The sequence below is a fragment of the Carcharhinus amblyrhynchos genome, chromosome 9 (assembly GCF_965287045.1).
Source record: "Carcharhinus amblyrhynchos chromosome 9, sCarAmb.v2.hapA, whole genome shotgun sequence".
NCBI classification, from domain to species: domain Eukaryota; kingdom Metazoa; phylum Chordata; class Chondrichthyes; order Carcharhiniformes; family Carcharhinidae; genus Carcharhinus; species Carcharhinus amblyrhynchos.
In genome coordinates, this window is record NC_137332.1 from 85,685,037 (window position 1) to 85,698,300 (window position 13,264).

Genomic DNA, 13,264 nt, shown 5'->3' on the forward strand with positions numbered 1-13,264 from the left:
CATACATCAGTGAATGCAGGTTAAGGCACCCAGAGCAGAACAAATGGTCCAGCAACTGAACACCGCAGGAACACCCAAGATTTGTAACAATACAGATTCTGGTGTTAAAACCGTGAATGCCATTTTGCATTTATCTAGCATCTTTAAGTTCATAAAATGTCATGTGCCACTTTTACAGGAGCATTATCAAACAACATTTGATGCCGAGACATGTCAGTTGTTGTTGTTACAGGAGAGGTGAACAAAAGCTTTAGTGTTTCCTAAAGAAGAGAGCGAGGCTCAGGGAGTGAACTAAACAGGGGGAGTGAGCAAAAGGAAATTGAGCCCGAACAAGATCAACTGGACATCATAGAATCCCTACAATGAAGGCAACTATTTGGTCCTTTGAGTCTGCATTGACAAAGTATTACCTCCAAGCATTCAAAGATGACATAGGAACATGTGAACTAGGAGCAGCCCTTCGAGTCCACTTCATTATTCAATAAGATCATGGTTGATCTGATTTTAACCTCAACTCCTACTTCCAATAATTATCACCACTCTGAATTGCTTCTAATGCAAGGGGCAGAGAGTCAGTGAAACTAAGCAAATTTCTGATCCATGCCTGGGGGTTACTGATCTTGTCACTGAATTCTTGGGAGAGAAACAGGAGTTGTTTAAATTACAAAAACAGAAATTTCTGTAAAGGTAAATCAGGAATCACTTGACAAACAAAAAGCATCAAGTTCACCTTGTTCTCCTTCTAGCACTTGGTTAGTTGCCACAGCACTGAAGAGCTTTGGAAACCACAGAAGCCCTACAGTACAGAAAACTCCCATCAATTCTGCGGCTTCTACCCCATAATCCCGTGCATTTACCAGGGCTAATCCACCTAACCTACACATCTTTGGACTGTGAGAAGAAACACATGATGTGGATGTGCCGGTGTTGGACTGGGGTAAACACAGTAAAAAGTCTGACAACACCAGGTTTTAGTCCAACCGATTTATTTGATAGTAAACGCACAAGCTTTTGAGATTTCATCTTCGTCAGGTGAATGGAGAGTTCTGGCCTCAGACAGAGCATATAAAACACAGACAGTTTAGAGATTACTGATTAGAATGCGAATCTTTACACCTAACCTGCTGTTCAAGTCCTAAAGTGGCCGACAATGTGAGTGGAGAAGGAGCACTCCTTCCACAATGCTCCTTCCACACACATTGTTGGCCACTTTAGGACTTGAACAGCAAGTTAGGTGTAAAGATTCGCATTCTAATCAGTAATCTCTAAACTGTCTGTGCTTTATATGCTCTGTCCGAGGCCAGAACTCTCCGTTCACCTGACGAAGATGAAATCTCAAAAGCTTGTGCGTTTACTATCAAATAAATCGGTTGGACTAAAATCTGGTGTTGTCAGAAGAAACACACACAGACACAGGGAGAATGTGCAAACTCCATACAGTCACCCAAGGCCAGAATCAAACCCAGGTCCCTGGTGCTGTGAGGCTGCAGTGCTAAGTATTGTGCCACCATGCTGCCATTGGTTCTTCATCTATAAACAGATGGATTCTGGAATGTTTACGGTCCATCTGTAATAACTTTCAATTTCCAGCAGTCATAGGAATTCCTGTCTGTTTCACTATTTAAAAGGTGAAGTCTCTATAGTCCCAGATGACCAAAGGTTACTCTCCCCTTTGAGGGGGGAGGGCTGACTGGTGGTTATTTAACAGGCAAGGGGCAAAATCGTGAAGGCGAATCTTTCATGAGTAACCTCAGCTGGTATGAGATTTAAACCTGCGCTGCTGGTGTTCCTCTGAATCACGAACCAACCATCCAGCCAACTGACCTAACCAGCCCTTTAGTAATTAGGAGGCAAATAGGTGGCTTAAAAAGGTAGCTAAATCAAGATGGGCCGAGTGGCCTTTCTATACAGCATGGCCTGGACTATTGATGTTTGAGGCACTCACACAGCTCGTTATTCTTTGGGTATAAACCAGAAGTTCCTTTCTGATTAAATGTCTGCACTTGGCAAACTAAATCAATTAAAGCAGGAACTTTGTTACCACACTGAATTAAGGTCATTTACATGCTGTATCAAAGGATGAATATAACCCAAATTCACGGTCAGGGTCAAATAGGGCATCAAAGTTGACATCAGTCTGGTTCCACCTCAAACAGCTGTCAGGGAGAGGGATGGAATTGGCAGCTAGGGAGCTGAGCTTGAGTCAGTGTTTCATCTGCAAACTTTGAAACTGTGTCGTCTATACAGAGTCCACATCATTAATATATTTCAAAAGGTGCAGTGTTTCAAATTCTGACCCCTGGAGGACATCAATGCGTACTTCAGTCTATAAAACAACTATTTACCATGACTCTCTCTGCTTTCTGTCCCTTAGTCAATTTTGTATGCATGTTGCTACTGATCCTTTAATATTGTTAACAAGTTTATTGTGTTGTCATGAAGATGTGCTTTATGCCAAACAATGATTACGTACTCCATGACTCCCATCTACTCATTTGCTTACCTTTATGTTACAGGCTTGCTCCATTAATCTCCTGGCATTTTCCTCAGCCCTGTAGCGTTTTGGCAGTTGAACACGGAAGAATTTCAATGCCCCTTCAAAGTCAGCCTGCAGCAGGTCCTCCTTGGATGTCTAGGAAAGGGAAATTGAAAATGAGCTGCAGCTTGGACATACAATCCATGAGGTATTCATTCCAATTTACTTATAAATTCACTTTCCTTTAGCAGTGCTCATTGAAAAGTGTCATCTTAATCAATTCTTTCTGCTACTTCAAAGCATTTAATTATGTTAGACATGATTTAGCTCCACTAAACCAATGGTATCATTATCAACCCATGAGTTTTCAAATGACAATTAATTTTTGTATTGTGTTATTGTAATAAGCACCCCCTTGACCAACAAGGCTGACTATCCCAAATTGTGTTTATCCTACTTAACTCTGTTGAACAGGGTGCAATGTTTGCAGTCTGCTGCAACTGTCCCCACACACAAGGTTTGGAAGATTGTAGCCAGAACTTCTATAATTTCCACATTTACTCAGACTCAAAGAGGGTTTACAGCATGGAAACAATCCCTTCAATCCAACTTGTTCATGCCGCCCTTTTTTAACCACTAAGCTAGTCCCAATTGCCCACATTTGGCCCACATCGCTCTATACCTATCTTACCCATGTAACTGTTTAAATGCTTTTTAAAAGATGAAATGTACTCACCTCTACTACTACCTCTGGCAGCTTGTTCCAGATACTCATCACCCTCTTAAAAAAAAAAGTGGCCCTCTGGACCCTTTTGTATCTCTCCCCCCTCACTTTAAACCTACGCCCTCTACCTTTGGGAAAAGATGTTGACTATCTAGCTGATCTATGCCCCTCATTTTGTGGACCTCTATAAGATCATCCCCAAGCCTCCTACGGTCCAGAGGAAAAAGTCCCAGTCTATCCAGCCTCTCTTTATAACTCAAACCATCAAGTCCCGGCAACATCATAGTAAATCTTTTCTGCACTCTTTCTAGTTTAATAATATCCTTTCTATAATGGGCTGACCAGAACTGCACAGTGTGACCTTAGCAATGTCTTGTACAACTTCAACAAGATATCCCAACTCCTGTATTCAATGTTCTGACAATGAGACCAAACTTCACCACTCTGTCTACCTGTGACTCCATTTTCAAGGAGCTATGAACATGTAACCCAGATCTCTCGGTTCTATAACTTTCTCCAATGCCCTACCATTAACTGATCAAGTCCTGCCCTGGTTCAATCTACCAAAATGCATTACCTTGCATTTATCTAAATTAATCTCCATCTGCCACTTCTCAACCCATGGCTCAATTGATCAAGATCCCGTTGCAATCCAAGATAATCTTCTTCACTGTCCACTCTGCCACCAATCTTGATGTTATCTGCAAACTTACTAACCATGTCTCCTAAGTTCTCACCCAAATCATTAATATAAAATGACAAATAACACGGACTCAGCACCAGTCCGAGGCAAACCACTGGTCTCAGGCATCCAGTTTGAAAAACAACCCTCTGTCTTCTGTCATCATTCCAATTGGCTACCTCACCCTGGATCCTATGAGATTCAACTTTACGCAACAACCTACCACACGCAATTTCCCATAGTAACCTGGCTTGCATTGCATTGAGACTGAATGACGTTTGTACTTTGTGAGCTGCTCTTTAGCCATTTTTATCCTATCAAATTTCTCAATTACATCCTCCTTTACCATGAGGGATATTGGCAGCATCCAATTCTTCAGTGAAGACTGATGCAAAGAATATATTTATTACCTCAGCCCTCTGCCTCCAGGGTGATCTTTCTTGATCAATCCCGCCCTTCCTTTGATTATCCTTTTACTCTTTGTATGTTTACAAAAGGTGTTGCTACTTCTTTTTATGTTATGGGCTAACCTTTTCTCACACTCTCTCTTTGGTCTCTCATTTCCCATTTTGCCTCTGCGTTCTTGGTTTTTGCTGAATTTTCTACTTTGAACCTCAATTTTAAATCCGTTTCCTTCTAGTGTTTGTATTATCATCAACCTGGAATGAGTGAAGTGCCCAAAGAGTAGGAACTCCTATGGTCTATATTTTAAAATTAACTACTTGGATTCAAAGCATAGAAAATGAACCCAAGGAAGCAGCCTGCAAAATCAGATGGGAAAAGTGTGCAAAAGAAAGAATAATGGTGGATGAAATTGATGGCGATAACATTGAATTAGAAATTTATATCACTGAAGGAGGTTATTCAGCCCATTGTCTGTACAGGCTAATACTATTCTTCTAATACCATTTTTCAATTCTTGCTCCTAGCTCTATCGGCTATTGTACTTTAAAAGCATATTCAAGTACTTGTTAAATGATGAGCTTTCTGCCTCCAGGGCCCTGAGTTCCTGACCCTCAAACCAGTGTCTGTGTGAAAACATTCTGCCCCAATTCCTCATCAATCTTTCTGCTGCAGAATCCGTGGGAGGAAACCGGAACACCCCGAGGAAACCCACGCAGACGTGGGGAGAATGTGCAAACTCCACACAGTGACCCAATGTATCGAACCCAGGTCCCTGATCAAGTTAGTCAAACCTGAAATTTCTTTAACAAATTCATGCTGACTGTCCTCGATTAATTTGTGCTTTTCTACATGATGTATACGGTGGATGTGGTCTTTCTGGATTTTCAGAAGGCGTTTGACAAGGTACCTCACAGGAGGTTATTGCAGAAGGTCAGGGGACAGGGAATTGGGGGTAGGGTATTAGCGTGGATAGAGGATTGGTTGTCAAATAGGAGGCAGAGAGTGGGGGTCAATGGGTGCTATTTGGATTGGCGGATGGTGACTAGTGGAGTGCCTCAGGGGTCGGTGCTGGGGCCTCAGCTATTTACCATTTATATAGATGATCTGGAGGAGGGAACCGAGTGTAGGGTGTCGAAATTTGCTGATGACACCAAGATTGGAGGAAAGGCAAATTGTGCGGAGGGTGTGGAGAGTCTACAGAAGGATCTAGATAGGCTGGGCGAATGGGCCAGGAAATGGCAAATGGAATTTAATGTTGGCAAGTGCAAGGTGGTCCACTTTGATAGGAATAATGGTAGGAAGGATTATCACTTACGTGGCGAAAAACTGCAGCAGGCGACGGTGCAGAGGGACCTTGGGGTCCTTGTGCATGAGTCGCAAAAACCCAGCTTGCAGGTGCAGCAGGTGGTCAGGAAGGCAAATGGGATGCTGGCCTTCATAGCGAGGGGGATTGAGTATAAAAGTAGGGAGGTCTTGCTGCGGCTGTATAGGGCATTGGTGAGGCCGCAGCTGGAGTACTGTGTGCAGTTTTGGGCGCCGTACTTATGCAAGGATATTTTGGCCTTGGAGGGAGTGCAGAGGAGGTTTACTAGGCTGACGCCGGAGTTGAGGGGGTTGAGCTATGAGGAGAGGCTGAATAAACTAGGCTTGCACTCGTTAGAGTTTAGAAGAATGAGGGGAGATCTCATTGAGACGTATAAGATGATGAATGGGATGGATAGAATAGAGGTGGAGAGACTCTTCCCGCTCAGAAAGGATAATAGGACTAGGGGGCACAGCCTCAAGATAAAGGGGGGGCGGTTTAGAACGGAGTTGAGGAGGAACTTCTTCACTCAAAGGGTGGTGAATGTCTGGAATTCTCTGCCCGTTGAAGTGGTGGAGGCTGCCTCGCTAAATATTTTTAAGACGCGGGTTGATGGGTTTTTGATAAGAGAGGGGATTAAGGGTTATGGGGAGAGGGCGGGAATGTGGAACTGAGCCATGACAGATCAGCCATGATCTTATTGAATGGCGGGGCAGGCTCGAAGGGCTAGATGGCCTACTCCTGCTCCTATTTCTTATGTTCTTATGTTCTTATCCCTCAGAATTTGCTCCAATAATTTGCCCAGCACCAAGATTAGTCCAAGTGGCCCATCAACAATTGAGCATCTCCCCATTTCTCCTTTTTTTAAACAGCACAACAGCCATGCGGGCAGCCAGTGAGGAATGAGAAATCATAAGTGTAAAGTTGTATGAAAGAACCAATTGGTGGCTTAAATAATCTACAAATGTAAAGTTCATCTTCCCTCAGATTTGCCTCAGAGTTTCCAAAAATTAAAAGCTAACATTCAGGATACTGTTTTGAGCAAACCCAAAGAAAAACGGCAGGAGAAATAAACAACTGTGCTTTTAAAAGATTTATTTCATAAACATCAGACATGGAACAAAATATTGTTTGACCAAATGCCAAGAATCATCCAACTGGGGAAGAGTCTATTCATTGTCTGATTACTAGGTGAAGCAATGCTCCAAAAGGACAGACATGTTTGGAAACCAATAGGGTGGTTAGCAGTAGTAGGATCATATGTATGTTTACATTCATGGGATACATTGCACAGAGACAGGTCATTCTATCCAATTAATCCGTACGGGTGTTTATGCTCCATGACATTACTTCGATTTTGCTCCGTAATCTATCATAGCCCTCTATTCCCTGCCCCCTCTCGCTTATTTCGGCTCCCCTTAAATACATCTATACAATTAATTTCAATCATTCCCTGTGGTAGCATCTTCGACATTCTGCTTCAGAACTTTCTGCACCTCTAGTCAAGCTATTTCAATAGCTACAACATTGGTACCTACCTAGCAACGTGCAAATTGCCCAGGTATGTCCTACACACTTAAAAACAGGACAAATCCAATCCAGTCAATTATTGCCCTATTCGTCTACTCTCGATCATCAATAAAATAATAGAAGGGTTTATCAATAGTGCTGTCAAGCGGCACTTAACAACAACCTGCTCGCTGACATTCAGTTTGGGTTCTGCCTGTGTCACTCAGCTCCTGGCCTCATTACAGCCCTGGCCCATACATGGACAAAAGAGCTGAACTCCAGAGGTGAGGTGAGAGTGACTGCCCTTGACATCAAGACAGCATTTGATCAGGCATGGCATCAAGGAACCCTCGCAAAACTGGAATGAATGGGGATCTGGGAGAAAACGTTCCACTGGTTGGAGTCGTACAAAGGAAGATGGTTGTGGTCAGTTCCAGAAGATCACTGCAGGAGTTCCTCAGGGTAATGTCCTAGGTCCAACAATCTTCAGCTGCTGTATCAGTGACTTTCCATCCACCATAGGGTCAGAAGTGGGGATGTTCACTGATGATGTGCAATATTCAGCACCATTTGCAACTCCTCAGATTCTGAAGCAAGACCTGAACTTGTCAGTTTGTGGTGCAAGTAACATTCACACCACACAAATGCCAGCCAATGACCATCTCCAACAAGAGAGAATCTAGCTTCACATTCAATGGCATTACCATTGCTGAATCCCCCACTATCACTATCCTGGGGGGGAAGGGGGTTACCATTGACCAGAAACTGAACTGGACTAGCCATATAAATACTGTGACTACAAAAGCAGATCAGAGGCTGGGAATCTTGCGGCGAGTAAGTCACCTCCTGACTGTCCACCAACTACAAGGCACAAGTCAGGAGCCTGATTTTTTTTTAATTCATTCATGGGATACAGGTGTTGTTGGCTGGGTCAGCATTCATTGCCCATCACTATTCTCCTATGAACGGGGTGGCTTTCTCAGTCATTTAAGGATATAAGAACGTAAGAACTAGGAGCAGGAGTAGGCCATCTGGTCCCTCCAGCCTGCTCCGCCATTCAATAAGATCATGGCTGATCTTTTTGTGGACTCAGTTTCTGAATTCCAATGAGTATAACCCCAGCCTACTCAGTCTCTCCTCATAAGCCATCCTCTCAATTCCAGAATCAACCTAGTGAATCTTCTCTGCAACCCCTCCAGTGCCAGCAAGTAAAGAGACCAAACTGTACTCAGTACTCTAGATGCGGCCTCACCAGCATCTTAAACAGCTGCAACATCATCTCACTGTTTTTAAACCCCATCCGTCTAGCAATAAAGGACAAAATTCCATTTGCCTTCGTATTTATCTGTACATCTGCAAACCAACTCCTTGAGATTCCTGCACAAGGACACCCAGGTCCCTCTGCACAGCAGCATGCTGCAATTTTTTACCATTTAAATAATAGTCCATTTTGCTGTTAATCCTACCAAAATAGATGACCTCACATTTACCAACATTGTACTCCATCTGCCAGATCCTTGCCCACTCACTTAGACTATCTATATCCCTTTGCAGACTTTCAGTGTCCTCTGCACACTTTGCTCTTCCACCCATCTTAGTGCCATCTGCGAATTTTAACAGACTACATTTGGTTCCCAACTCCAAATCATCTTTGTAAATCGTGAACAATTGCGGTCCCAACACTGATCCCTGAGGCACACCAGTGGTCACTGATCGCCAACCAGAAAACACCCATTTACCCCCAGTCTTTACTTGCTGTTAGTTAACCAATCCTCTATCTATGCTAATACATTACCTGGAGTAGCATGCACCTTTATCTTATGTAGCAGTCTTTGGTGCGGCACCTTGTCAACTGCTTTCTGGAAATCCAGATACACCACATCGACAGGTTCCCCATTGTCTAATGCACATGACGTTCTCAAAGAATTCCACTAAATTTGTCAAATATTGACCTTCCCTTCATTAATCCATGCTGTGTTTTATCAATGGGACAATTTATATCTAAATGTCTCGCTATTTCTTCCTTGATGATAGATTCAAGCGTTTCCCTAAGCTAACCAGCCTATAGTTACCTGCCTTCTGTCTACCTCCTTTTTTTAAACAGTGATGTCACATTTGCTCTTTTACAGTTTGCGGGAACCACCCGAGTCCAGTGAATTTTGGTAAATTGTCATTAGTGCATTTGCTATTTCTCCTGCCATCTCTTTTAGTACTCTGGGCTGCATTCCATCAGGACCAGGAGATTTGTATATCTTTAGCCCCATTAAGTTGCCCAACACTATCTCTTTCATGGTAATGGTAGTTTCTAGGTCCTCACTTGCCATAGCCTTCCTGTCACCAATTTTTGGCATGTTATTTGTGTCTTCCACTTGTGAAGACAGACACAAAATACCTGTTCAATGCCTCAGCCATTTTCTCATTTCTAGTTACTACATTCCCCTTCTCATCCTCTGAAGGGCCAATGTTTACTTTAGCCACTCTTTTTCGTTTTATTTGTAGAACTTTTTGCTATCTGTTTTTATATTTTGAGCTTGTTTGCTCTCAAAATCCCATCTCACTTTTCTTTACAGCATTCTTCATGGCTTTCTGCTGATCTTTAAAGATTTCCCATTCCTCTAGGTTCCCACTAATCTTTGCTACTTTGTATGCATTTTCTTTCAATTTGATACCCTCTTTTATTTCCTTAGCTATCCATAGCTGATTATCTCTTTCTCTACAGTCCTTCCTTATCACTGGTATATACTTTTGTTGAGTACTGTGAAAGATCACTTCGAAAGTCCTCAACTGTTTCTCAATTGTCCCACCATAAAGTTTTTGCTCCCAATCTACTTTAGCCAACTCCTTCCTCATCCCTTTGTAGTAAATTTCAGAGGGCATTTAAGAGTCAGCCATTTTGCTCTGGATCTGGGGTCATATGTAGGCCAGATTGGATAAGGATGGCAGATTCCCTAATAAAGGAATTAGTGAACTAGATTAGATGGGTTTTTACAGTAATTGACTTCTAATTCAAGATTTTTTAAAAATTGATGTAAAATTTCACCATCTGCCATGGTGGGATTTGAATGCAGGTCCCCAGCATATTACTATAAGTCTATGGATTATTAGTTGAGATGGTATACTCTCCACTTGCTTGGATGAACACGACTCTCACAAAGCAGCCCATTTGATTGCTACTCCTTCCACAATCATTCAACCCCTCTACCATCGATGCACAATGGCAATGTGTACCATCTACAAGATGACCTGCGGTATCTCACCAAGACTCCTTAGGCAGCACCTTTCAAACCCACAATTTCTACCGTCTAGAATGACAAGGGCAGCAGGCACATTGAAGAGAACTTCCAGGTGATGGCATTCCCAAAGTCACTCACCATCTTGATTTGGAAAAATGTTTCTTCATGGCTGCTGAGGGAACTCTCTCCCGAACAGCACTGTGGGTATACCTACGTCACATTGACTGCAACGGTTCAAGAAGGCACCTCACCAGCACCTTCTGAAGGGCAACTAATGATGAGCAACAAATGCTGGCCTAGCCAGTGAAGCCCACATCACTTGAATGTATAAAGAAAGTCACTCCCCTCATTATTTTTCCTGAAAGAAAACCAATCCAGCCTCTTCCATCTTCCCAGAGTAATATGATAAAATCTCCAGTAACTTGTTCAAGAGTTGCAACTCTGGATGCTGTTGAAACATCTCAAGGATGTAACTGAAAGGATATACCAGGGTTAAGTGGACCCAGTGCTCAAAATCTTCCTGCGATTATGGTGGAACAGGCTCCTGGAATGCTGAATAGTCTAATAGAAGAATACAAGCAGAGGTAGTCATGCTTAAACTGTATCGAGTTACCACGCCTCAAGTACGACATCCAATTCAGAACCCTGGCCCTGAAGGCAGTTTATAAAAAAAGTCACATTGGAAAATTGAGTAAAAGACTACAGAAACTATAGTTTTTCAAAAGGTGAACAGAGAAGACACCCTGTAGAGGCCTAGGAGGTAACAGTAAGAGATGGGATTTGCAACATCGCCATAAACAAAGCACAAGGAAAGGACAAAGAACCAAGGTACAAAATACTAAATGATAAGTTTATATAGTGCCTTTTATGCCCTCAGGACATTCAAAAGGGCTTAACAGACCAAATACTTTTGAAGTGTAGTCACTGCTGCAACATGAAGAAAAAGAGACAGCTCATTTACACACATATCTCCCACAAATAGCAATGAGAAATGATCAGATCACCTGGATTATTTTTAATAACAGCTTAGGCCTGCACTCATTGGAGTTTAGAATGGGGGTTAATCTTATTGAAACATAGGAGATCCTGAGGGGACTGATTGGCAAGATATGGGAAGATGTTTCCCGTACTGGACAGACCAGAACAACGGGTCACAGATTAAAAATATGGGTGTCTCCCATTTAAGACTAAGATAAGGAGAAATATTTTCTCTTAGAAGTTCATTAGTCTGTGAAATTCTCAGACAACAATGGAGTCAGGGTTACTGAACATTTCCAAGGCTGAATTAAATAGATTCTTAGTTAAACGTGTCAAATTCATATGTTCGTATATATGGTCATACATATTGGCCAACGCTCAGGAAGAATTCAACATCTCTTCAAAATAGTCAGCATGGAATCACTTGCAGATGGAGCCCCAGTTTAATGTTTCAGCTGAAAGATCGGAGTGCACTCAGGGCAGTGTTATTTTAATACCACACTGGGAATAGAAGCCTAGATTATATACAAGTCCCTAGATTTGAGTGAACTTCCGGACAGAGTAGCAGCAAAAATTCACTTGTTGTTATAACTGAACCACCTGAGCACAGATAGCCAAGCTCCAATGCAAAATTAATGCCAAGATCTCATTCGCTCCCATACACTTCAAATAATTATATCTTCCCCTTATTAGATTTAATCATGCACTGGAAATGCTAATCAGAAAAAGACAAAGGTCCAGTGAGTTCTCAGTTTACTGCTACCATAGTTCTGGTAGTTAACAATGATAATGGGATCATTGACTTTCATTGCAATCAATCTCTACCAATTAGTCAACAGACCAGGCATGAGGTGAAAAAACATCACAGTAGAAAAGCTTTGGGAAGCTTAGCACAGAGTGCAACGAATAAATTAAAACGGGCTGCAGACACAAATTCAAATTGGAGATTATGATATAGTAACCATTACTGAGACCTGGCTGCAGGATGGTCGAGACTGGAAACTATATATACACCAGGTTATAAACTTACAGGATGGATAGAAAAAATGGCAATGAGGGCAGAGTAGCCTTACTGAGAAAAAAAATCACTTCAATGGTGAGGGAGGATTTGAGGGGGAAGCTCCAGTGGAGACCTTATGGGTAGAGCTGAGGAAGAGTAAAGGATCTAAAACTAATAGGTGTTGTGTATGGACCTCCGATAGCAGCTCTGAAGTGCTGCATCAATGCAGAAATTATGTAAGTCTGCAAACAAAAGCAGAGTAGTATTAATGGGAGATTTTAACTTTAATGTAGACTTGGGGAGACAGACAAGCAGATGTCAGAAAGGTAGTGAATTTCTGGAGTGTGATCTGGACAATTTCAAAGAACAAAGAACAGTACAGCACAGGAACAGACCCTTCGGCCCTCCAAGCCTGCACCAATCATGACGTCTGTCTAAAACCATATGCACTTGTGGGGTCCGTATCCTTCCAATCTCATGCTATTCATGCATTTGTCTAGTTCCCCCTTAAATGCTGTTATCACACTTTCTCCCACCACTCCATGGGCAGCACATTCCAGACATTCACCACCCACTCTGTAAAACCTTGCACATCTCCTCTAAACTTTTCCCCATGCACCTTTCCTATAGCAACATGTCCTGAATGCAACAAGGGGACAAGCAATATTGGATTTAGTAATGACCCGGATTTAATTAGAAACCTTACTATGCAGTAATACTTATCAAACAGTGATCATGACATGATCAAGTTCAATTTAGTGTTCAAAGACACAAAGCAGCTACTAGAATTTTAGATTTGGGTGAGGCTTAAATTAATGAGATGAGACAGAGACTGTCCAGTAAACTGGGAAAATCTGCTAATGAGTAAAACAACTGAAGAATAACGGAGGATGTTTGAAGCAACATCTAACTCAATACAGAAACCAGTTTATACCCCTGAGGAGAAAAAACAGT

At 42.2% G+C, this 13,264-nt stretch overlaps 1 protein-coding gene across 5 annotated transcripts in view; it reads right to left on the reverse strand.

The window, feature by feature from the left end:
* Window positions 1-13,264, reverse strand: part of rabgap1l (RAB GTPase activating protein 1-like) — a 462,369-nt gene that overhangs the window by 78,400 nt on the left and 370,705 nt on the right. For all 5 annotated transcript variants that reach the window (XM_080196010.1, XM_080196008.1, XM_080196011.1 and 2 more), the window contains one exon: window positions 2,504-2,632. In XM_080196010.1, the coding sequence (XP_080052136.1) occupies window positions 2,504-2,632 (129 nt within the window). The remainder of the gene's footprint in view (window positions 1-2,503; window positions 2,633-13,264) is intronic.